The sequence below is a fragment of the Abrus precatorius genome, unplaced genomic scaffold (assembly GCF_003935025.1).
Source record: "Abrus precatorius isolate BTA unplaced genomic scaffold, Abrus_2018 Scaffold10, whole genome shotgun sequence".
NCBI lineage: Eukaryota > Viridiplantae > Streptophyta > Magnoliopsida > Fabales > Fabaceae > Abrus > Abrus precatorius.
The window spans coordinates 26044146-26071733 of record NW_020874292.1 but is presented as its reverse complement, the minus strand read 5'-3'; the positions used below and the strand labels follow the sequence as shown (position 1 = coordinate 26071733).

Below are 27588 nucleotides of genomic sequence, written 5' to 3'. Positions count from 1 at the left end.
CAAGCTGTCTGAAAGCTATACATTAGACTTTGAAAATGTCCTGTCACTTTATATTATTTCATCATACCAAGTTCATTGAATTCTTCTAGCTAGTTTCTAGTTCTACTGAAGTCACGGACACACAAAAGCTTTTAGCAATTTTGCAATTCATTATATCAAAAAAATCTTAATTTTTTTACACCCATCTGGCGTATTCACATTGGTAAAGAAGAAAATTAAAATGTTGAATGTAACATTGATTGTTTGATGAAAAAGGAAGTAAGAAATGGAAAGGGATATAAAGTCAATATAAAGAATGAGAGTGCAGAAAAAAATTTAACTCATTAAAGGGAAAATGATCTGCTTTATATGATGAAATATTATATTTATAATCTTTTATTATTATGTAAGGGTCATTTATGATGTCAAAGATAAACAAGTGTACGTATGAAATATTCATATATAAATCACGCTATATTTTTAAGAGATTATTAATTAAATTATACTTTTTCATTTTTTAAATTACCTATTATTTTGGGAAAAATTAATATATTTTTTGAAATTTAAAATTGATAGCAATGAACAAACATTGAATGGACTTTTTTTCTTCAATAATATTTTGAATATTTTCGTTATCGATATTAGGAACATGTTATAGATGAATTCCCAAAATTTATTGTATGCATTTATAATTAACTCCTAATAATATTAAGAGTTGCAAAGATAAAAGGTAACGTCTAAAAGGCCAACTAATATAAGATAAAATAAAGTGTTAAGTATATTAAACCTTTAAAAGATAATTATATAATTTTTTAAAATGAAAAGGAAGGTTAGTATAATTCAAATTCAAAAATTTTAATGTAACAATTTGTCCTAAAATAAAATGACTCGTGCATTAAATGATGAAAAACTAAAATAAGTTTAATTACACATTTATTCATTGATTTTCATTCTTAAAATTTTATTTACTTACATATGGTCTCTCTTTTTTTTCTATTGTTAAAATGGAGTTCATTCAATAATAAAAATATTTAAGCTTACTGCACTTTTACTTTTCATATTTTAATTTACATGTGATTTTAGTTCTAATTGTAATCGCTTTTAAGTTAAGCCTCTTACTTCTATTTTTATCTAATTACTAATAAAAATATAATAAGTACGTGAGATATTATTGAATTGTATAAATTAATAAAAAAATATTAAATAAAATATAATACAATTTTTTTATCTATTTACTTTTGTATTTTTTATTCATAAATTTGTATGATTCGATGATATATTATATATTCTAAATATTTGCATTAATTATTAGATAAATCTTAGAACTTTATATTAATAATTAAAATTTAAAAAAGTTACTCATAAATTAAAGTATATAAATAAAAATATAATTATCAATGAATGTGGCATGACTTTTTTTTTTCTTTTGTGGTAAAAGAGAAATTTGAAAAATTGTTAAACTTTTAATCTCTAATAAGACTAATATATTTCCGTGTTTCCTTCGCCATAACAAACCTTTGCTACCTCAAACCCTAACAAGGCAGTCGCTGCATTGATTGATCATGGCAGAGGCACGTGGGTTCGGCTTCAGTGACAAAGCAAAACAAAGAGCTGATTTGAAATTTCAAGTGATAATGTGACATGCATTTTATGGACTGCACAAATTTTATTAAATTTTATTGATTTATTTAATTAATTTTTTCAATGCCGACCCAAACATAATCATGTTAAACACATCCAATCATTCATCACATTTTTTTTAATCAATCATTGGATAAAAAATGAGGCCAAATCCCAATTTTAGCATTTAAAAATTTAAGAGGATGAAATATGAAAAATTAAAACTTCAAAGATTTGTATAAACTAAAGAGGTCAAAATTATAATAATCCATTAAAATATTGTACATTGCTTTATTTCGATTTAATGTTACATCTTTTTGAAATTTCACATCATTGCTTTTTAGTTGGCTCCGTTCCCACAAGATGAAGGGTGATAGTTAACTAATGGTAAGTGTGTTAGCCACTATCAAGTAGTATAAAGTTAGTAGAATACCATCCTATGAAATTGTGAATTACTAATTAACAAATTTATCTCTATTTGAGCTAAATCTTATGAAGAGGAATTTGATGCAATTTTGAACAGCAAACTAAACAATATATGGGCAAGGCAATTAGAGATTAATGCGTAAATTAAGGTGTTAGGATATTATTTCTCCCGACTTTTATTCAAGCAAGCTAATGTTCATTCCAATTCAAGTTCAAAGAAGTAAATTGAAGATTGAATTCACAAATATTGTTAAAATTCAATTCCTTGTCAAGTCAATCATTTTCCCCCAATTAAAAATTATAATTTCTTAGATGTGCCCAAATGGACTAAGCATTAAGTTTCATAGTTAAAAACTCACATAATTACTAATCTATATTCTTAAAGTATCATTGACTATATCGTTTTGTTTTCAATCCGTAATTCAGTCTTCGAATTGCCATTAGATATCTAACATCACACATTAATGCCCAATTCGTATAAGCATTAAAATTCGAAACAAGCAATCAATAAAAAGTGATTTTGAATTAGGAACAAAATTTAGATTACACAAGGTGGGATTTCTCATCTTATAAATACAAAATTTTAGTTAAACATAGTATGATAAATGAAAACAGAAGAAGAAAAAAGTCAAGAGAAACTCAAATTAGAGTTCCATGAGCTCTAAATGTCACAAGAAAGAGAGAGATTTAGAAAGGAATTTTAGTTCTAACATAGATGTATAATTAATTTCTTAATGTTTTGACAAAAATAATTAAACGAAACATGGAGTCATGAACCCCCTTAAAAAAAGAAAAAGAAAAAGAAAAAGAAAAAGAAAATATATTACACAAATAAAAGTCAAGCGAAAGAGACTCCTATAAGGTCCCAAAACAAAAGGTGACCATACCCTTAAGGTAAATTATCTAAAACATGGAGACCCATTCCTAGATGATCCATGACCTAATTTTCTTTCCTTAGGCAATGGGTTGTATTAAAAATATCATTCTTCTTTGAAATATTCAAACTATTATTATCATTTTATTATTTCATTTATAATTAATACTAGTTTGAGGACATGTGTAATTTAACCTGAAAGTTGCTGCTCTGCCGGCCTGATCCTTCATATCATTTTTTATTTGTCATTTTTCCCCCACATTTCTAATTTAAGTCTGATATTTTTTGGGCCAAATGTAAGGCTAATTGACTTTAAATAAAAGTGTAAGACAAAAAAATTCAAATTATAGCCCAAAACTAGAAAAAAAGGTCTTGGCCCAAGGCTCTTGGGTCACTAACCTTGGCTTTAATTCACAGGGAAGGATAGCAACAATCAGCAAAAAAATCATGCTGTCAATTACTTAATATTCGTCTGTGGTAGCCATGTTTTTCGTTTTTAACAATATGTGAGACTATCCTGTTAGAACAAAGAAATCTCCTTAGACTTTGTCTCTAAGTTCAATTTAAGAAAAAAGGAGAAAGAGAAAACTTTTAGGAGTCTTCCTTATTTAAAAGTGTTCAAAAATAAATTCTCAGCAGAGGATGTGTTTGCCATTCTCCTAAAGATTCAGTACTAAGGAGTTTTTTTACTCATGATCAAAACAATTCTTTTTGGCATGCAGAGTTGTCAAAGTTGGGCCAATCAAACCAGAAGATACAGAAACAGCTTTAAAAACCACAAGGCCATTTTCTTATCTATTGTAACTGTTACTCATATTGGTCATCCACAATTTGATTGTCATAAAATTGCAATTGTATACAATTAGGGAACTTTTAGGTTTGTTTGATTGGAGAGAAGTTAGAAAACAAAACATTATTTAGGTTGAACTAATGAGTAATGCTATTTGCACAGGAGATTTTTTCTACTTCTCACACCCTTTTTTATGTGAGCCACCAGACAACAACTTGATTTCACTTGACAACTATTTTGAACCGTTATTATTCCTCGGCCTTCAATTCCTCGTAGTTTGTGCAATGATATTATTTCAATTAAAATTTTTATTAAGTTTGAGTCTCATTAAATTTTGTTTACAAGCCTTGGTAACTAGTAATTCGTGACCATATTTTTGAAAATAAATTGTCATTTCAAATCATAATTTTATTTTCTACAAACGAGGAGCCATTTCATCATTAGATGTTCAAATAAGAAAGGCAGAAAACCCTTGGAACAAGTTCTTTCCCATATACTCTCAATGTTCTCGTCTAGTTCAAAGTGACAGAAGTTAGCTCAACCAAAAATCTAAGCTGCTGAAAAGTCTCTTCTCAATTAAAACTACGCTGAAAATGAATAATTAACAACGATCAATAATAAAGAATTTGGAATATGTGGCTTTGTAATGTTGAGTCAACTCTGCTACAACAAGAGGTCAAGCAGGTAGAGAACTACTTGATCAGAGTGGTAAAGATGAGAAATTTGCTCTAAACCAATCAAATCTCTGAATCAGTTGGAAGTTCTGATTGTATAATCTGTCCCCGTGCAAGAAGAGACACATAGTCAAATCTGGATACCTTTCTTCAGGATCCCTCAATATGGATGAATGATATGGCTCCTTTTCATTCCATCCGAGTATTTGGCCCTTTCCCTTCCTCCTTCATGTACAGACACTCAAAGCATTTTCAAAATAATTAATATTCTCTTGGGTGAGAAGTTGCAGCCAAAGTGATATTCAAATATTAGAGCATCATCAGCATGCAGATAACGACAGAAAGAACCTTGGTTTGAGTTCAGATATATTTAGTAACTAGTGGTATATTAGATGCGATTAGTCATCTCATTCTAAATTAATGTTATCTAACATTATGCACCCTATCTTAATTTGAATTGTAAGCATATATGTACAGAACATAAGAACACGGAACAGTTAAAGAAAAAGAAGGGTAGAAACAACGATATTTCAATTTTAAAACATATATATATGGAGTGCAGCTGAAGATGAAAATGCATATTCATTTGGATTCACACTCTAAACAACAAGCTTCTCAAGATGACAAAACCCCAGCTGGGAAAATTACGTACCACGACTTGATTGCCTTGGAAGTAATCAAGGTCTCTGGTCTAACTAATTATACAATCTCAGGTCAAATTAGTAAGAGCCCCCACGTGCAAATAGTGTAGGTGTCTCCGCTCAGCTTGCTTTACATTTGATGGCTATGTTTTTCCCTCGTTGGGTTTCATTGAAGGCTAGGTTAAGTTTTTGTTTCCCTAGGAGGATAACTCATAAGTGTGATTCACTGGGAAGTCACAAACCTTTTCCATACATGCACAGACGGAACCAATTTGTCATTAAAAATCAAAATTGTATTACCATGTGTTCTTCCTATGTTTCATGAGGAAACAGTCTGTGTTCAGAGATGTCCCGTGGTGTTTTTGGTGCACCTGCACCATAGAGGTCACCACTTTCTGTAATAGAGACTACACTTATTCGTGAACCTTTGGTTTTCTCATTCCTAAGTATCAATTTCAACTTTACTGAATCCAGCCTCCTTTACCGTATTTTCTCTCTCTGTTTCATGTACCCCATAATTTCTTAGTATAACATTTGTTAGCTTCATTTCTTGCATTCTTCTAAGATCAGGGGTTCTACCAGCAACTGCATAAGTGCTAGAAATGAGGAGCGAATCCGTAGGATGCTCTGTATAAATGCTATTTAGCACGTCTTTCACACTTTCCCCTAATTTAACATCTCCATAGACTCTGCAAGCAGAAAGCAGTGTACGCCATGCAGTAGCATCACCCTTAATTGGCAAGCTCTTGATTAGTTGATGTGCTTCAAGTAGCATTCCTGCTCGCCCTAAGAGATCAATAAGACATCCATAATGCTCAACTCGTGGTGAAAAGCCATATTCTTGAACCATGCACTTAAAAATTTCCATCCCCTCAATTACAAGTCCTCCATGACTACAAGCAGTCAGAATCGCCAAAAAAGTGACTTCATTTGGTCGAGGCCCCTCCTTTTCCATCTTATTGAAAAGCGTAAGAGCATTAGTTGGCTGCCCATGAACCCCATGACCTGAAATCATGGCTGTCCAAGCTATCACATCTTTAACGTCCATCCTCTCAAATATATTCATGGCCTCACTTAGAAAGCCACATTTAGCATACATATCAACAAGAGCTGTTCCTAGAACTGCATCCAGCTCCAGTTTCTGCTCTTCAATAAAACTAGTAATGTGACGAATTGCTCGTATAGATCCAGATGCAGGGCATGCTGAAAGCAGCCCTGACAAGGTAGAAGAATTAGGTCTCATTCCTTGAAGACTCATTTCCTTTATTAAAGCTATTGCTTCTCCAACCAGGCCATTTCTTGCATAATTCCCTATCAAACAGTTCCACACGACAACATCCTTTTCAGCAATGCCATAAAAAACTTTACGTGCCAAACATATATGACCCGTTTTTGCATAGAGATCAATCAACGCAGTAAGAACATTCAACCTAGAACTAAATCCAATTCGAATACAGTATCCATGGAGAGACTTCCCCACAACAAAGTTCCCTATGTCGCTAGCTGCTGACAAAAGATTCAAAACAGTGGTAAAACTAGCTCCAAGCCCAATCCAACACATCTTACAGAACAATCCAAAAACCAAACAAGGCTGTGAAACAAGAAGACACCCACCCATCAAAGTGTTCCAAGAAACCAAGTCATTTCCTTGAGGAAATTCATCAAAAAGCTTACGGGCATCTTCAATTCTCTTGCAAACACAATAAAAATGCAAAAGGACATTCTTCACATCAACAAAAACCCTATTCCCAGATCTCACTAAAATCCCATGAATCCCTAGCCCAAACCCAACCTCTGAAACTCGAGCACAAGCTTTGAGCACCGTGATGAAAGAAAATTGATCCAATATAATTCCACGGTTCCTCAATTGATTGAAAAGGGGAAAAGCTTTGTCGGGGAAATTGCTGATAGAATAGCCTCTGAGCATTGTGTTGAACATGAAAAGATTTGGGTTTTGAATATGAGTAAAAATGGAGACTGCATAGTGGATATCTATGATTGAAGCTGCGAGGAGTTTGCTGAGAGTGAAATCAACGTTGTTGAGAGAGGTCTTAATCATGTATCCATGAATTTGACGGATTTCGAAGGTGGTTTTGCACGATTTCAATGCAAGAGTGAGGTTGTGATCCAAAGAGAAGGTTTTTGCAGTGTAATGTGCGTGCCTTAGCCATAATGACTTGTTACCGAAAGTCATTAATAAGAAACTCTCTTCGCCGGCGATAACGGCCCAGACACGACACACTCCTTCGCCGGAAACACAACAAATTTCACCGGGAAAAGGTAAACATCCACCAGCGGTTAATGATAAGTATAAACACGCTACCCAACAAAAATACGGAAATGATTTAACAGAAACAAAATTAGAACTTTTAAACATGAGTCAATGTTTCAATTTTAATTTTAATTTTGTCTTCTATTTATTTTATTTTTATTTTTATTTTTACCTTTAATTTTTATTTCAATTTAATCTTTTATTTATTTTATTTTCTTTTCTTATAATTTTTTAAATATTTAAAAATGTGTCAACTAATAATACGTTCACAAATATTACGTAATTTTTTAACTTATTAAATAAATTTTTTTACATAGCTCATAATTAATTTTTTCAACTTATGTAAATAAATTATACCATGTAAATTTTTTTATGATAAAAATTATTAAATAAATAATTAATTAAATGACTAAATTTTTTACTTTAGTTTTTGAGATAATAAATGCTAGATATTTTATTTTTTAAAATTTTAAAAATATTACATTAATTCTTGATTTTTATTTTCATATATTATTTTAGTCATACATCATTAACATAGGTAACATAACGTTAACATGTTATATTAAGTAACACATATGATTAATTGTATAATAAAAATGACTTTATATAATATTTTTTTTAGCATTTTAATCATTGGAATTGATATATCACACATTCTAGTATTTAAATATTAAAATCTTTCATTTATTTATTATTTTTTGTTCTTTTTTAACATTATTATTGTAAGAAATTATCATTATAGACCATCATTTGTGATCTCTACTAGTAACTTTGTCACTATCATTCAACACTTTCTTTCTCTTCTATTATTTGTGTTATCTACTTACCTTTTTCTTTCCATCACTTTTTTTCATTTTTCTATGTTTCCACTCATTATCAACACTTCCATTTAACATTTAGTCTTTTTTTCACAAAATTTAACATTTTCCTAATCTAATAGCAACATTTCACAGAAGATGAAGAACTCTTTTTTGCCTATCACAAAATTGTCAAAATAACATTAAACAAATTTCAAAAGTTTTACTCTTTTTTCTAGAAAATGCAATTAATTATTGGCGTCAATCCTATGCAAGTTCCACATTCTACAACTTGGAGAACTAAAACATAAACAATGAGAAATTTAAAATTTTGAAGTTAATGGTAATGAAAGTGGACACTTTTCTTTTTAGTTTGTTAGAAAAATCAATTTAAGTTTGAAATGTATGTATTTTAGAAGAAAACTAGTAAAGATAACAAGAAAAATTATCAAAATTTTAAACATTTGAGAAGTAATAAATGGTAGCAATAAAGTTGTTGGCAAATAAAATAAGAAGATAGTTGAAGATAATAATGCTAAAGCAGAAATAGTGGAATATAAAATATTTTAAGAATTAGAAACTAAAATGATTGACAAATGATAATATCAATGACTAAAATACCTTAAAAATATATATCACATCATATACAATATCATTTTTACCAAAATGATATGGTAGCAATATATTACTATACATTGACTCAAAGAAATAAAATGATAAATAGAAACAAATAAAATGATTAATGTGATATTTTTAAAATTTTAAAGATTAAATACTTATTATTACTATCTTAGAGATTAAAATGAGAATTTAATTTTAATTAAATTATTATTTAAATATACTTTAAGTCTTTTTTGTATTATTTATATTTATTTTTTTAATTATTTTTGTTATTGTTATTATTAATTAATTATTTTATTGATATAGTCAAACATTGTTAGCGAAAAAATAATTATTTGGTTAATGTCAAAAAATTTAAAGATTAAAATAAAATAAAGAATTAAATTTAACTAAAAGATAAAATTAGATGATGAAATAAAATTATAAGATAAAAATATTAATTTTATATATTCAGTACATTTATCTTTAATTTTTAAAAATAATTAGAAATTCTTAATAAAACATTTTTTGTCAGATTAATAAAATTTATTAAACATTTATTTTATTTTATTTTATGGTTGTTGGGGGAGGAGAATGTGAAAATTCGTTACGGGTTTTGACAAGGAATGGGCCTTTTGGGAGAAGCCCAACAGAGGAGGGGCGTGGAAGCAGAAAGAGAATCGAGAGATTTTGTAGTTATGCTTATCTGTACTATGAATTGTTTTAGAAATAGAAAGCTTCAAGTTTAGATTAGTTTCCTACATAGAAATTGAACAGTTCATTATTCTAGTAATGGTATTTCACTATTTTACTACTGCTCATAGATGCTTCTCACTCTGAAGAAAAATATGATTCTGCAACAATATTTTTCTCATATGATGTTTGCTAAGTGGATGGTTACTGATTAAAAGAACGTGGAAGGACAAGGATCAAAGAACCAGCGAGGTATGAACTTGACAAATAGTAGAAAAAATATAAAGTTGTAACGCTATGCAATACAATTTTAGAAAATGGGTAGATTATCCACACCACACGCAGTTTGCAACTTCGCTTTGTAGTTACTTGTACGATAATTGATGTTACTAATTATTCCCAAGAACTAGTGTTAAATCATAAAAAAAATTAACAAGGGTCCTTAAGGTACTTGTTGAGAAATTACAACTCTAACAGTGTACTCATTTTAAAATTTTTTAATACATCTTAATGCAATTTTTAATAAAAATCGTTATTTATTAATTCATTAACCAATATTCTTAAAGCACTGGTTAGCATGACTATAAATCATGACTTTAGTTTCTGTTTTTCAAAACATTCACAGTAAAGGTAATTGAGACACTTCTACTATATTAGAGTGCTGCAGACGCTGAAAACATGATACACTGCACTTTTTTGTATCATTAATTGCACATTTTCGATAAGGAAAAGAATGGAAAAGGTTTCAGCTTGTCCATCTTTTAAGTCAATGTTTGAAAGCTACTGCACGTTTCAAGTTTTTAAATGATTATGACAAATTTATCACCAATGCCCCCCAAAATTTGAGCATGGCCATGTTGAAGTTCTAAAAGGTAATAGATTGATCTAGCGCTGTATAAGACTACAGTTCAAGAGATCACAAATAATAGAAAACATATCACGAACATAGAAAATAGACAAACAAATTCACTTATGAGTTATTGTTCAGTATAATTGAGCTGTGAATCGATGTGTTAGCAACTTGGCAAAAGAAAGAGACTCTGAAGAAATGGCATAGCCTTTAGAATACAAGGATCACATTTTTTCAAGGTCTATTATACTAGGTGAGCACTTCACATGCTGAAGTTGTATGCTATGGGACCCATTGCTTCGGATACGTCTTATTATACTTCAATTAGATCACTAGAAGACCCAAACGTTGCCACATCACTTGTCCCAGGAAATAGTTTCAAATCAGAAGGTTCACACTTTATTATTAGTCCATGATCTTGTAGATTATAAATTTGAAATTTTATTCTTCTCTTTAGAATGAGAAAATTTTAAATGATTTCAAGTTCTGAGACAATTATATTTAAAGTGAGTAGAATTATTATATATGATAAAATTATCTCTTTTAAGTATTTAACACAATTATTTTCATTAAAACTTTAACACAAGATCTTGTATCAAATTGGAATAAACATGTCAATTGATGCATATGATCGGGAAAAAAATTCGACAATTTTTAGAAAAAATTTAACGACTTTTTCTACTTTAAAATGAAACACTATCTTTGTCTTCCTAAAAATTTTAATGAAAAACCTCTATGATAAGAGAACACAAATATTCTTGTTGGATTCTTTGAAAATTGCCCTTGTATTTTATGCCCCAAAAAGAAAAGAGGAAATACTAAATTTGGGGTTGGGGGTCTGCTTCAGAATTTGAGGGGTTCATGTGCGCCACGTTAGCTGATGTCAAAGAGCTAGACCAATCCCATCACTTTCTCATATAAGGCTTTGGTTTGGAAATCCCTCTTTAAGGCTATAAAATAGAAGGTCTCAAGAGAGAAGGAAATTAATTAAGCAAATAAACCATTGATAAAGGCACCTTTGGGAAAAGGGCGGCAATGACCCTCGTTATTTGGCAAAGGAATAAAGCATGACCGCCCCATTGTCTGCTTCAGGATAATAGAAAGAACCAAACAAAGCCTTATCTTTGTGTATTACAATAATTAGAGTTACATTATAACCTTTTTTTGTCGAACTTTATACTGTAGGCTAGCATACTTAAGATCCCAAAAGGTAATCTTAAAAATTGTGCCTCTTTAAAAATTTATCCAAAAAATAATTTTGGGTCATATTATAATTTTACATAGAAATAGAATCGGTCATGGATTCCACCTTCCCAAATGGACAGCATTTCTTAACACCCAATAAGGTGATGCATATTGCATGAGGCGGAGCCCCAGAGATGGTTACTTGGCTAGCCTTTAGTACTTTTGATGCATAAAGCGGATACGGCTACCCTCTTTATTCTTATTTAGATTGATGAAATAAAAAATTAGCAAGTTTTTACTTTTGGTTATGTCATGCTAAACTTGATAAAGTTGGAAACCTATTACCATTTAATTATCAATTTTCAAAAATTATAAAAAAGAAATATGATAACTTTACTTGTCATTTTAAGGAATATAGTAATGTCCAGGGTGCAAACAAAAGAGAAATTAACTTTACATAATGATCAACATACAGCATATATTTCGTATTTGATAATCAAAGCAATTAAACTGAAACTAGAATTTAATCTTCTGCAACATCTTGCATTGAAAGAATGAGGTGGCTTTTGTCCCTTGTCTACCTAAAATCAGCTCAGTTTCACGTCACCGCCACATGCATGTTGCTAGAGTGTGACTAATGGTGGGGTAAGTGGATGTAACTATAGCCGCTTGATTAAGACGTTTGGTAATCTTCCATTCCTCCAGTTGAATTCCTTTCTTTCTGTGCTCTATTGCTGATCTTGAAGCCCAATTGTTTGGAAAGTGTGTTGGTATCTATTTTTGCAAAATAGGATACCTTTTATGTTCAAACTTGGGATTCCAGAATGTCATTGATTAATAGCTGCATCTCTTTTTAGCCACTTGAAGGAAGTAAATCCCAACTGTACTTAACTGTATTGACATGAATTCCACTGTGTAGGGATATTCTTCACCCATAAAGGGTTGAAATCAACATAAATACAAGCATCCAATGTACCAGGCTTTTGTATTCCCTAGGTGCTACCTGTTTCATTGTAAATTTTGGTTTAAACTGAAGGAGCAAAATGTATCATGGAAGATAATTTATTGAAATTGGTCATTATATACTACCTACCTATATAAAAACAACAAGATAAAATACTTGAAAATATTTCCGTAAAATGTAAGTTTTACAAATGAGTCAATCTGTAAATTACACATATATCCATCTTTACATAAATATACAGTTATACACAGAGAGAAATTGTGTATTATTGTAGCTCTCTCTCTCTCTCTCTCTCTCTCTCTCTCATATATGTTCGGCATTATAAGCTAAATAACTATTATAGTGATGTAAAAGAGCTTTATATATAAAATCAACGGTTTTACCTTAATCCTAGAGCCAGAGGAGGCAAGAGAAAATGAAGCCGAGGAAGTTGATGGTGATGAGGTTGAAAGAGCAGACAAGCCAACATTGTAAGTCATAGATTCATCAGGTCTAAAGAGACCATAGTTTCTTTCTGAGGTTGGTCCAGGCTTCAAATCTTCATTGAACAACGCAAACAAGTACACTTCCAACCTCATTCTAGGATTGAGGGGTGTCCCTTGATTTGCCATTTGCCTTCTCAACAAATTCCTATTGTAAGTTGCAGCATTCTGTGGTGTGGCACCAGCCTCATCAAGGTCTCCTTTTGATGGCCAACCAGTCTCAGAGACCCTTACCTCAATCCCTTTGAAACCCATTTTAGCAATGGCAAATGAAACAGCATCTACCATAGCATAAAGCATGTTATCATAGTGTAGATTGGAATAGGGGTCAACCATTCCTGCATTAGGATTGAACAACACATAGTCCAAAGGAATCCCATTAGGATCATCCTTGTAAGCAAAGTAAGGGTATGCATTGATCCAAAAAGGAGCCTTAGAGGTTGACAAGAAGCTCAAAAACTGGTACATGATCCCAGATATCTCACTTTTGAAACTGCCAGCTGAAGGAGGGTAAGATTGATCAAGCACTGCTAAGGAACTCGGTGTTGAAACTTGGATGTTAGAGTAGCCTAACTGAGCAAGAGCATTATGAATGTTAACTACTGCTGGCACAAGATGTTGAATAAGAGTGGTGTCATCATCAGTGAAGACCTCATTCCCAACTTGAATCCCAGTGATTTTTGTGTTAGGTAGATATGGTCTGACGCGGTTGTTTACCCACTGAAGTGCTTGTTGTGGATCATCTAACTGGCTTAGTATTTCATTCTCCACTGTCACAATTATTTCAATGTTTGAACTAGCAAAAGCACTCAGAATCTGTGGATTGGTGTCATAAATTCTTGTTTTTGTCAGGTTAAGGGTGCTCAACAATTCAAGGACTTTGTCTGGTGAAGGCAAATTGTTAGCCACCTGGCCATAGTTGATGCCAAATGATTCAACACCTCGGAAAAATCCAATATCTATTATTCAACAATCAATGAAATGTTAGTACAACTAAATAATAGTGCTCAAACATAGGAAAAAAAAAACGGAACAGAACAAACAAGGTACCTGAAGAGAGAAATAATGCAAGATAAATATAGCCAATAACCATTGTTTGGATGCATGTTGCCATTGTGACCAAGGAAGAGACTAAAGGATTGTAGAGTTCCAAAATGGCAAGGAGGGAGGATGGAATAGATATAGAGCTATTATATGGTGTGGAAATGGAATTCCTTTCTTTTCTTGTTTGAATATTTTGGAGATAGAGAGAGACAAGGTAAATGAGAGGATTTGTGTTTGGTTCGTTAGAGGGTCTTAGCTTGCCTTAGCAGTATTGCATTTGCTATATTACCCCCTTGGGGCCTCTTTTCAATTGGCTTGGTTTCCTTATTTATATATTCTTAACACTGCATTCTTTTGGACTGGGTTGTCTCTTTCCAACCCACGCCAACTTCCAATTTCCCTTTTGACCTCAATACCCTTTTAGCCACTTTCTTCAATCAAAAGCAAAGAGAAATCCTACTCGATGGTTAAATATTAGAGCCTCTTAGGCAAGTCATTGCAAGATCCCAAAATTTGAGGTAAGGTGAAATCCCAAAATTAGTCCACCTTAATGATGAGAGATTCCATATTTTAAACCAAATTATATTATATATATCAGCATATAATATGTACTTGTTTATTACACCACTCTTATAGGGTGGGACTAAGGAGCCTTGTAGATATAGTGCTTTTGTGTGAAAAGGCAAATAGGTATGCTGGATCTGATCCTTTTTGACTTGGAGATGCTCTCCATGATCAAAATTTTCAGCAATTTTATGCAAATGGACCCTTTTCTGCGCAGTATACAATCACTTCTCCATGTAAAATGTATCATTTTCTTGCAAAAGCATAGATCATGTGTCTGACTTCAGATATCCATTAGGAATTTTGATGACATCCACATAATGCTGAATTTTCGTACGTTAATACAACGTTGAAAGTTTTTCTCATGATTCGAGAGTTAGCTTATAGTTGTCGTCGATGTATCGCTTAAGACGTGAGGGGTTTTAGTTGTGACTTTTAGCGCCAAACTATCTCAATATTTTAACTTTCGTTTTGATTTATGTTTGAAAATTATATTAATATTTTTATTTGATTTAATTTTCATGTATTCTTACTATAAAATATTTTATACTAACAATCAATTAAAAATAATTGTCGGTACAACTTTTGAAGTAATTATTACAAAAATTTATATGTTTAATCATATGATATGTTTTTCTTTGTCTTAGGTAAAAGACTATAGTATGTTTTTAGATATAAAAAGCACAAGACTAATTTCTATTCAAATTTTTTTACTATTAGTCTAAAAGAAATTTTCACATAATCAGGTTCGAATATAAAACTTAATGTTAAATTACCTGATAATTTATAATTAGATGATAATATCAACAATATTATATTTTATTAAAATTTAATTGTATTTTATATTATAACGTTATTGAAACAATATATCATTCATCTAACTCTTTCTATAATATATTTTTGTATCTATATTTTCTAATCACATTAATTATTCTGTCTTATACTTCAATTTTTTTTGGTTTCTCTATTTTATTGTAAAAAATTATTTTCATTAAAATGATTTAAAAACTATATATACCAATTATCACAAAATTTAAAATATTTTAATAATATATTGACATATATATAAATAGATGATAATATGATTAGTTTCGTATTTAAAAAAAAACGTGGAAATTCCCTTAAAGAAAAGCACAACCATCCACATATAGATCATTAATTAACAAACATATACGTGTCGAAATCGTAATTTCTCCTATAACTAACACACATACACACACAAATATATATATAATAATCACTACACTTTCGGCCTTAAACTAAAACAGAAGGGTGATTATGCAAATAGTTCGAAATAGAAATGAATGTAGTAACAAATAAATAAATACAAGAATTTGTGGCCTGGTGTTAAAATATTAGTGAAAAATTAATAACTATTTTTTAAAATTATGAAAAACATACATTATTAAATATTTAATAAAAATGCTTTTTATTTGTATTTTTTTTTTTAACTAATGTGGCATTTGCCATAAAAACATAAAGGGAGAGTTGCCAATGAGTTACTTGATCAGGTTGGATGAAAATTGAAATGAAAAATCAATCCTTGGTGTTATGTTATATTGATTCAGTTTTGAGTAAACAAAATCAAGCTGAAATTAAACTAATTATACATGTAATAATATCCAAAATTGACACGCTCATTAGTCACTGTTAAGTAACAAAGTGAATAAGAGCGTCTTTCTTAATAACTGAGCCCAACTGTTAATTAGTAAATTAATCTCTGGTTAAACTAACCTTTGGATTAATGATGTAGTGTTCTCATTGTAGAAAAATTACATACACTGTATGCAGAAACTTAGTAATATAGTAACTTTTGACTCAATAACAATAAATGAGTGATTAATAGATCAATAATGGTTTAGATTAGAATTCGCTCAGTGGTCTTTATTATGCTATCTAATTCAATCTCAATTTAAGTTATAATCACCAATTAATTATCAAACTCACTACTTTAGTTTGAATCCATATTCATCCTTTCCTTTTAACTTAAACTTTTTTTTTTTTGTCGGTCTCCTTATAATCAACACGCCACTGCTTTCGAAGATTCTTGCTATGAAAGTTATTATAATTCAAACTTTATGATAATTAAGTGAGTTAGAATGAAAAACAAGAAAAAAATTAGTAATCTTCTCATTTTTTTAAATAACTTTTACAAATCTTAAAATCATGTGATGGAGATTTTTAAAAAAATATATCCACATGCACATTTAACAAAACAACAAGGAAGAATAAAATTTCATGAGGTTTATTCGAACTGATTTGATAACTCGAACCAATCCAAAAATTTTAAATATTGGGTAGGGTTGTTGTTAAGCGCTAATAACGCTCTTCAATTAAAATTTATAGGACTCTAGTTCATGGTAATCATTATTCATAATTAAAGGGTCATTAAGCCAATTAATTAAAAATAAAAAATCATGTATCACCTGTTGCTCTAAGAGAAAGTTTAAGTTTTTTATTTACAGAGATATCTTCGGGTCTGGTTTTAATTCAACTATACATTTATATTGTTTATTAATTTAATCTTTTATTGCATTGCCAAACAAGTGCAATTTAAGTCATAATTTTTTAAATTGACTCTTTAAAAGGTAATGTTTAAGGGAGGTGGGAATGCTTTACTCTTTCAGGTGTCAGTGGAAAGAGCATATTTTGAGGTAATGCAATATACAAATATATTTTTTCATGCATTTCTAGAAATTAAGTAACTAATGACTTTTACGTAAAACAGATTTTTTAATTTTTTTAAAATATAAATAAATCTATTTTTATTGTACTTTTTATAAATTTTAAAATTAAAAAGTATATTATTATTTACAGATACCATTACACGCATTTAAAGACATGTCACGTTAATTATCATTATATAGATTCTGTACAATTTCTTAATGGTTATGGAACTAGCATTTTATTTATTAATTATCGATTGAGAATCATACTGTAGCTTATCTATTTCTTATTGCATATCAAAGGAAGTGACAAAAGCTAACATCTTGCAGATCCAATATAACTTCAGATGAAATCTAATAAAGAAAAAGAAATGAATATATGTAAGAATCACCGACGAAAGCAAATGCAATAGCAGAAATTAAGTCTTGGAGAAGAGAATATTCATGCACATCGTTTATTCTCTTGTTTATGCTTTATATCTAATCATTCATCAATCAACGAGATGCTAAAGGAATACAAACTTTTGGGATACATCTGCTTTTAACTTAGATGCCAGTTTGGAAAGTTCAACACTAGCAATCTTGTTTTACAACTATAATAAATATAAACTTTATAGCAATGGAAATTGAGTCATTCATACTATTTTTCTATTTATCTTTTTATTATATCTCCTATTTTGTAGTCGAATTTATTTCTTATTTTTTACTGATAAATTTAATTTATTAACTTTGTTAGTGAAACAAACATATTGAATCAAATTCTAGTTTATTTTAAGAAAATGACCGATTTTCTAGTATTTAAAAATTAAATATTCAGATAAATATACTAAATTTTTTAAGATCCATTTTGTCAAATTAAGAGTAGAGATGACAATAGGTAAAGTACTCGATAGATACCCGCAAAATTTATCCACAATGGATAGGGTATTTACTCGCTATATGTGTACGAGTATGGGTGTGGGTAAAAACTCGTAAATTTTAATAAGGATGGGTGCGGGTATGGGTGTCTAAGTACTCACCTCGCCCCATACCTGCATATATATATATATATATATATATATATATATATATATATATATATATATATATATATATATATATATATATATGCTTGAACTTTATTCTACAATTATACATTGAATTTTTGTATTATTATATTACTTATGTGAAGTTATATAAGATTAATATAAAAATATATTTAATAATAAAGTAAACTAAAAAAATTATTTTGATTTATAGTTTTAATAGAAAAATTTATTTACTATTTTATATCATTTAATTAGGCTAATACAATTTAATTATTACATAGTTAATATGAAATTGATTTTTTTTAAATATTATTTATATATGACACTTATAAAATATTTTTCACACAAATATTTTTGTTAATAAAATCATATTGATGTTTAAATCATAAAGCGAATGATAAATAATAAATATATTGTAAATATTTTATAAATTTTACAATCACCTACTATGACTGTAAATTTATTATTTATTAATAATATTTCAATTTTATTTTTTATATTTTAATTTAAAATAATATTTTTCTATGCAACATATGTATTATAAGCACAACTATAATCTATTGAATCTAAATAATATTATTCTTACTATTTATTTACGTTCAAAGAAGTTTTTGAAAAGATATAAATATAAAAAATTATTGTTAATTTTTTTAGATAAAAAAGTATAATTTTTTAATATACATGTATATTTCTTTATTATAAAATTTTATTGTGACCATTTATCTTTTATTCAAATTCTTTCTTTTAAAATTTATATATATTATAAATATTTAATTCATTAAAATAATTTTTTAAAAATTTATATTTTTGATAAAATACTTTCGTATAGTATATGAGTTAAAAATACTAATATTAATATATATATATATATATATATATATATTAATTATATTATATTATTTTAATTAAATCTATTATTTTTCTTATAATTTCAAATTCAAAAGTTAAAAAAAAAAATTATGTATCTACTTTTTATTGTTAGTATTGAACTTCTTTACTCTAACTCTATTCTCATTCTCAATGTCTGTTTCATTAAAACTTAACAATTATGAAATATTATTCATTAGAGTTTGTTGTCAATGCCGTCACAAGAGGTCACCAAGTGATCCCACACGAAAGATAACCATTGTACAGATCTATTTCGTTGTTACTCTGACATTGCCAATAGATCAAATCTCACATAAAATAAGGTTATCACTGACAAATAACTTTGGTGTTTAGTTTCGTTTATTATTTCTAAGAATTTTAGTTTAAAAAATTATTATATTAAGATACATTTAGCATTTATAACCTTTAAATATTTGATTTTTATCTATGTTTGTACCTTGTTCGGTAACTACATATTAAATTTTTGTATTATTATACTACTTATGTGAAATTATATAAACATATTTTTCTAAAAAAAATGCGGGTAATGGGTATAAGATGGATATGCGGGTACCCAGAGGGTACGGGTACCATAATTAATGTTCATATCCACGCGGGTATGGGATCGGGTACGAGTATTTTTTTAAAACGTGGGTATAAGGATGAGTAGTATAGTACCCTACCCATACTCTACCTATTGTTATCCCTAATTAAGAGAGGTAGAAATTTGGAAATTGATTCTTTCGATGTCAAGTTTTAACTTGGGCATGTTTAAATTTTGAATTTATCTCTTTTTTTATAAAAATTAAATTAATCAAATCATTATTGTTCTAAAATTATTATATAAATTTAAATTAAAAATATAAATATTAAATTATAATATCTTTAAAAATTGTAAAAAGGTGATGCTACAAAACAAATTTAACGAAATGTAAAATTGAAAGCATATTTCTAATTATGAGAAAAACATTGGATATGAAGTATAGGAGTATTATTAGTTACAATTCACAGTTAACAACAAAAAATTTGATAATCATTAACTACTTTATTAATATTTTATAATTTTTTTATGTAAAAACTTGTAGTACGTATGACTTTTATTTTTCTTAAATAAAATTTAAAAAATATAAGTAAGATGAGAAAAATTGAATATTGTTTTGAATATAATCACAAACAAATATGATCATTATAATCTTTGAACTTAATATTATTTTATTTTTTATATATAAATTTATTTTACTTTTTTCCTCATATAAAATGTTTGTTTATAGTTCAAATTTGTTATTTATCAAAATTAAAATAGTTTAATTTTAGACCTTATATATTGTCACTTTTTAAAAATTATTATACTTGTACTTTATTTTAATTTTTACTTATAGAACTTTCTAGATATAAGATATATATATATTTTAATCTCTATACGAAAATATCCTAACACCGAGATGCAACATCAATACATGGTGGAGACTAATATATGAAATTTTATATATACAAAAACTAAAAATATATTTTTCTTATAGCAACTAAAACAAAAAAGAGAGTTAATTATATGAACAAAATTTACAATTTAACTTTTATTAAATTCTCTTAAAAAATTTCATGATTATAGATTACCAATAACACACATAAAAATATGTACACAAATGGGATAATATCTCTTTAAAAATTGAAATCAAATAAAAAATAAGATCCAAAATGATGAATAATAAAGCAAAACTAATTTATGAAAGTTATAGAATTAAAATTTTTAATTTAAATATTCATATAATATGATATTATATCAGTAAATTTATTTTATGTAATATAAAATGTAATATTATAGTTATTATTATTATGGTAAATAACATTTTGAATATGTGATTTTTATATTTGAATATTTTAAGTTTTTTTTTTCAAATATTCAAAAGATAAAAATAGAATAAGATCATATGATAACTCTATTAACGTTATATTAAAATGAATAAATAAATAAATTATTAAAAATATTTAAAAGAACAAGTTACTAAATACAGCTTTTAAAAAAATAACATCAACCATGATATTAATGTCGTAGTACTAATTAAATGGCTACTTTAAATATATATAATTAACTTAAAGGATTGTCTTTAATCAATCATAAAGTGGCTTTTAAGGGAGGTTTGTTTTTCAAATTATAAATATTTCATTTTTAAATAATTTTTTTAATTTACATAAGTATGTAAATCCATTAATATAAAATTATTTTAACTTAATTAACAGCTTTGAGTTTGAATTTTAAATATACAATTATATTAAATATTTAAAAAATTATTACTTATTTATTTGAATTTTACGTGAGTGCTTATTATCATACTTATAAATTTGAAAAGACATTTTATACTCTACTCAAATGCATGATTATAATTATTATAATATCTTAAAAATTAAAAAATATTTATATTCTTTTAAGATAAATTATTAACTCCCATTATTTATTATACATATTTAATATAATATTAATTATTATAATTATTTCATGTATAAAAGACATAAAATTCATGTATAAATTAAATAAAATATCTTCTTAATTTTTTAAGCATGATATATATTATCTAAACTAAAAATCAAAGTTTAAATTACAAATTAAACTTAGAAACAATTATAATTATCATTAAAAATAATACAAATTACAATATCTTAACGTAAGAAGAAACTTAAATTACGTTATCATATTTTCTTGTTTTAAAATTATGACACGTTTATACCTATAAATATAAAAGACTAGACTCTCCAAAAGATAAGTCAGTCTTCCTATATCATTACTCTATGGAAATATTCTTCAATTTGAACATCAAAGTATTCTTCAAATGATAATTACTGTTTGAGAATTTTAAAATAAGAATAAAATTTTATAAACCCTTTAAAATTGCCCTAAATCTATATTTTAAAGTTTTTTAATTTAAAATTTTTATATTAACTCTCATTATTCTTCCTTCTCTTCTTTTTATTTCTTTATCTTTTAAACTTTTTCATTTGATCTCTTTTCAACTCATAAACTATTTTGCACGAATTCAAATACAAACATTGAATATGATATGATACATATGTTATCCCCCTAAATACTTTTGACTACATGTAAATACCATAAAATTTTAAAATATTAAGATACAGGTACAACAATCTATATTAAGTAAAATATATTTATATTTATGCATGTAATATTAAATATATTATAATAATTGAACAAATTTTAGTTAAATAATAACTGTCTAAAAATAAAAATAAATTTTCTATAAATAAAAAATATCTTAAAAATCTATAAAATATAAAAACATTATATTAATAATTAAATAACATAAGTATCACAAAGGTCAAAATCAATAAATAAACACAATATGTAATGAATAGAAATGCAAGTGTATCTCACCTGTGTGAGATACAAATACGGCACACATATGTCATGATTTTTGAATTATTAGTGTGACAAAGCTTTTAGATTTTATTTGAGAGTTTGAAGAAAAAGAAAAGAAAAAAGTTTCAAGAGAGAAGAAGAATTTCAATACAAGATTTGTTACTAAATAGGTCTTCTTTTTCTTTATTTTTTCTTTAAAACTAATTTCTAAACCAAACTTTAAGGAATTGAAATACCCTTCTAATTGTTAAGATGTTTGATTAATTGGATTACTTAGGAGTGTTGTTTGAATAACTGAAAAAATGCATATAATCAATTATAAATAATCGAAAAATAATTGAAGTCAGACTATGCACGTTTTTTATTACCTACGAGTCATTTGAATATCTCTCTCTAATTTCCTCTCTTTTGTCCCTCTCACTGACAAATATATTAAAAAATAGCATTTAAGGTTATTTCCGAAGTATCCATCAACATCAACACCATCCTAAAATGATTTCCCAATTGGATAACATATGGGACGATGTTGGTAGAGAGGCTAAGAGAAGTATAAAAAAGAATAAAAAAGAAGATTGTGAGCAGAGATAGAGTTTCAGAACAATCACTGTGGAACAGTAGCATTAGATATTACCCAGAATTTAAAATTTAAGTAAAAGATCTATTTTCATTGATAAGCGTTTCGCGTTATCCCTGCATCAATTTCCTGCATTTAGGACATATTTTTCTTTTGATTCGTAATATTTCCAATATTCAAATCTGAAAATTTAAGACAGCATTTAATCATTACGTCATCCTTTAAACTTGCATGCGAACAAAATATTTATCTAAATTAATAACTTTATTAATGTTCTTTTTAGTATAAAAAGAGGAAAGTCCCAACATAGAAATCAATATTTAGACTCTTAGACCATACTGTTACAATTAAAAAATATATGTTTTTTCTTAATTTGATCAAGTTACAATAAATTAAGATAGACTAATTAACAGCTTAAACCAAGCCTAATTGCGCAAGATCGAAGGAATGTACACGGAATTTAATTAAACAATTAGTAAACAGAAGAAAAAAGTAACTTATAAATGGATTTCTACATTTCATAATAATAATAATAATAATAATAATAAAGATGATAATAATAATACTAATAAATGAATAAATAAATAATAAAATCCTTTCACAAATTTAGAAACACATTGGCTACTAGCTATGATTTTTCTTACCCCTCGTTCTGAAGTGTATCTATCATATGTTAGCAATCTTAAAACCCCCCTGACATCCTATCCTGTATGTGTCAATGTCATTGAATCGAAAATAAAACTGGAGGAATCTTAGGCCAAAAAGAAATAGAAAATAAAACCTGAACCGTTTTGAAAAGAGATGCTTAAAACACCATCAACGTTTTAGTTTGACACATAACCCTACATGAAAAGTATAAAGTTGAGAAGTTTTGAATGGCTACTGCTAAAGAAGATTTAATTTAGAACCTAATAATTAATAGTATCAACTACTCTTTACTAATGAAAAATCATATATAATTAATAATATCACCGAAGCCTTCGTAATTGACTAAAAAGATTCAAGTCAGACAAACAACCTCAGATATCTCTAATACACTGGATCATTAAATATACATATATTTTATTCAAAAAGGAATTAGATCCTTAATTTCTAAGTCACATACAGAAAATTTGGACTATATATGTCGACAATGATAATTATAAAACATTACTTTCCCTGAATTGGTATTATTTATGAATGATATATACCTTCCAAAAAACTTTGAGCTGAAAGCAGGGGGCAGAATGAGAAGTCTACCTGTATATGAGTTGGAAGGTACAATTTTTTCTGGTTGAAATGTCTTAATATGTTAGATCTAAATCAACAGAAAGTAGTGGGATATGTGCGTGTCATTGCTCAGAAATCTTGTCTGGTCGGCAAGTTGTTTGGAACTTTTCTGGGTTCATCCATAGGTTTCAGTAATATATATATATATATGCATGGTCACAAAGCCTCCTTCTGGTAATTTTCATTGAATTGGTTCAGTTTGGCCAAAAGAGGTGGTCAAATTAATGGAATGAAAACAAGTGTTCATGTTCTCTCCCACAAGAATCGTGTTCGAATCAGACAATCACCCTAACAAAAAGCTTTTTGCCTCCTCCTTCTAGAGATAGCAACAAGGTTGTGGATGTGGTTTATCCGTTTCCTATTCCATGCAAATGAAAGGATACAGTAAACTAATAGAGACGTATAATGAGACTCATCACAGTACGATAAATTATAATATTCTTTGCACAATTGTAGTAAAATGTTGCACAATTATAAATGTACGTGCACGATTTTCTATCAGTGTTTTTAATAAGAAAAAAAAACGAAGTACGAGGCAGGTAAATGAATTCTTGCTTGTGAGAAATAATTTTTTTGGGTTAAATTTAGACGTAAAAATATGATATTTAAAAATCATGCACATATACATGTGTATTAAAAATTAATTATGGTATTTTCTTAATACTTTTTATGGTACAAATTAAGCTTCAGATGTCATTATAAACTTGTAATTGTTCTAAGCATTCTCATTACCATCATTACATAAAACAAAAAAAAAAGGTATATTGTGAGATAAATTAGACTTATTAAGTTATTATGTACCATATTGTTTGGAAAAAGAAAAATTTTCTAAATTACAAAAGTCCTACCAGACCTTTGTAGTATAAAATAACTATGTCTTTGACTAAAATCAAAGAATTCTAAGCTTTTACACTTTGATCAACTATGAACTTGTAAAAATATCTAAGTCTTATAATCCTGTCAGAGAAACTATTTTTCAAATAGTTTTAGAGGGTCTAGAAAAGAATTTTATTTTATGTCGAAAAGACTACATTTTGAGGAGATTTAGAAGATATTGAGAAGAGTCTCATTCCTTGCCAAAAAGAGGATTGTCTTTTGAGAAGTTTTGGAAATTTTGAGTCCTAAAATTGAAAACACACAAAACTAGTCGAAAAAGAGGGTCTTCAACAAATTTAGTTAAAACTTGTCAAAATAAACATTGATGAAGGAAAATATTCTAAGTTCAAAAGACAAGGTGAAACTCACAAATTTGCCTTAAAACATGTCAAAAAAAGGAATTGATAAGAAAAACTATTCTAAGTCCGCAATACTAGACAAACTCATAGATTTTCGTTACAACTTGTCGAAACAAGAATCGACAAAGAAAATTATTTTAAGTCCATAACAGTCTTTGATAGATTTCCCTAAAAAGCTTATTGAAAAGGAATTGCCAAAGGAACTATAAGATGAAGATGGAGCTCATTAATTTCCCTAAAACTTGTCAAAAAAGATTTTTACAAAGGAAAATTATTCTAAGTTCACGAAAGTCTTCTACAGGTTTCTTCAAAATTTGTTAAAACAGAAAATGACAAGAAATTTATTCGAAGTTCTAGATGCAAGATGGAGTTCAAGAAGGGAGGAAACATAATAAAAAACTATAAGGTCTAAAGTTACTATCAAAGAAACGGCTAGTAATAGTTAACACCAGTTGAATGTTAGAGATCGTGGGCACGAAGAAACGATCGTGGACAACATGCAATCATGGAGAAGGCACGATCACTAACGGTTATGGATAATGGACGACAACAGTTAAGAAGAAGCATGCACATAAGACAGTTACCAATAAGTGCTTGCGAAAAGATAAGAGTGGTTGTAATTCATTAGTCTATAAGTATTACAAAACTTCACATTCTCAGGAGATGACTTTTTACACTATACACTTGCACCTAAACTCTCAACACAAATTCTACATCAAGCAAGACACTAACTATCAAAAGACACATGATCATTGGTGTTTGTTGTTGTTTGAAGTCGTTCGTTATTTTACCCTGCAAATTTACATTTCAATTTGTTTATTTCTATTGCATTTCACATTTTTTGTTCTTGCAATTATATTCTTGTTTAGAACATTTCTGTAAACATTTACATTCAGTTTTATATTGTTTCTATTATGCTATTCCATTTTTCATGCTATTTCTACTTATCATTTCTTTTTAACAATGTTGACCTCATTGTTATATAAAAACACGCTTAAAAGAATTTAAGATAACCTAAAATTTAGTCTCTAAATTGCATTTGAATTTATTTGTTTACAATCTACAATTTTTACCGTAAACACATATATATGAATTGAAGTTGGTCAATTACATTCAAATAAATAAATTTCCGATTGCAATCGTAGAGAAGTGAAAACGACAATATTAAAAAAAATCAGCAAATTCTTGATGAAGTGATCGGTCGATATATCTAAGAATGCTTAGAAAAGAAAGTTGGATATATACTTAGCAAACATTTCTTCAAATTAAAACACGTTATTTGGAGTGTTTTTATGAACATAATTGCAAATTTCTTACTTAAGAGGACACTTAAAAACTTTTTGACACGTTAACTAGATTGAGTTAAAAAAAATTTAAGCTTTTACCATACATATCTAAAATTGTTTCATAACCTGTGTCAAAATGCACTTAAAGACGGTATATTTTATCACAAAAATAAAGCCGGTAAAATAGTTTGTCTAAGCTGATAAACTCAAATAAGCTCATTAAAATATAGGTCTTGGATAATAACATATATACTTGAAATGCCGTATTGATAAATGGATTGGTGATATTTTTTTATGTTTTTACACTTGTTATTAAAATCATAATCAATAAGCAAGATCTCGTTAGCTTTGGTCCAACCATTTAGTTAAACAAGTCAAGGAATTTGGTTATGATAATATTAAAAACAAAAGCCAAATCCCGTGCAAGTTAATTTTACGCACAATCAATAAAAGGAAAAAAAAATGAAACAAATCCCCTTTTCAAAAGCACAAAATAGAGATTGAAATTGAACCTCTTTAATTATAAATAGGAGGTATTTAAAATAGGAGTTAAAATCAGCTTAAAAAACATTTTTAGTGTGAAGTATAGCCGTACGTACACGTTGAGTATGATTGTGCATACCTTTGGACCCCAAATCATACACATTGAGTTAAAATTTACAATTAAGTTATAAATTGAACAAAATAAGCCTACAAGTTTAAATCATTAGGTAAATATATATATATATATATATATATATATATATTAATAATATATTTAACAGTCTTATTATGTGAAAGTTTTTTAAGAGTAAAAGTCAGAAATCCAAATTTTCATTAGAAAAATGAACGTAATAGA

The 27588-nt window shown here is 28.0% G+C and overlaps 2 protein-coding genes across 2 annotated transcripts; both read right to left on the bottom strand.

The window, feature by feature from the left end:
• Positions 1–4172: 4172 nt before the first annotated feature.
• Positions 4173–7301, bottom strand: LOC113852926 (pentatricopeptide repeat-containing protein At1g26900, mitochondrial). Its single transcript, XM_027483327.1, has one exon. The coding sequence runs from the start codon at positions 7196–7198 to the stop codon at positions 5447–5449; it is 1752 nt and encodes a 583-aa protein (XP_027339128.1). The 5' UTR covers positions 7199–7301; the 3' UTR covers positions 4173–5446.
• A 4845-nt stretch (positions 7302–12146) lies between these two features.
• On the bottom strand, positions 12147–13961 carry LOC113852135 (glucan endo-1,3-beta-glucosidase 14). Its single transcript, XM_027482383.1, has 3 exons — positions 13898–13961; positions 12749–13806; positions 12147–12404 (listed from the first exon to the last, which is right to left on the bottom strand). Exons 1-3 carry the CDS (start codon positions 13959–13961, stop codon positions 12330–12332), a joined length of 1197 nt encoding a protein of 398 aa, XP_027338184.1. The 3' UTR covers positions 12147–12329.
• Between the last annotated feature and the right edge of the window lie 13627 nt (positions 13962–27588).

Bases quoted from the DNA above. Each gene is read 5' to 3' on its own strand.
- LOC113852926 (XM_027483327.1), bottom strand. From the start codon at position 7,198: ATGACTTTCGGTAACAAGTCATTATGGCTAAGGCACGCACATTACACT.
- LOC113852135 (XM_027482383.1), bottom strand. From the start codon at position 13,961: ATGGCAACATGCATCCAAACAATGGTTATTGGCTATATTTATCTTGCA. The intron at 13,807-13,897 runs GTACCTTGTTTG...GTTGAATAATAG, and splicing joins TGCATTATTTCTCTCTTCAG to ATATTGGATTTTTCCGAGGT. The intron at 12,405-12,748 runs GTAAAACCGTTG...ACAATGAAACAG, and splicing joins CCTCTGGCTCTAGGATTAAG to GTAGCACCTAGGGAATACAA.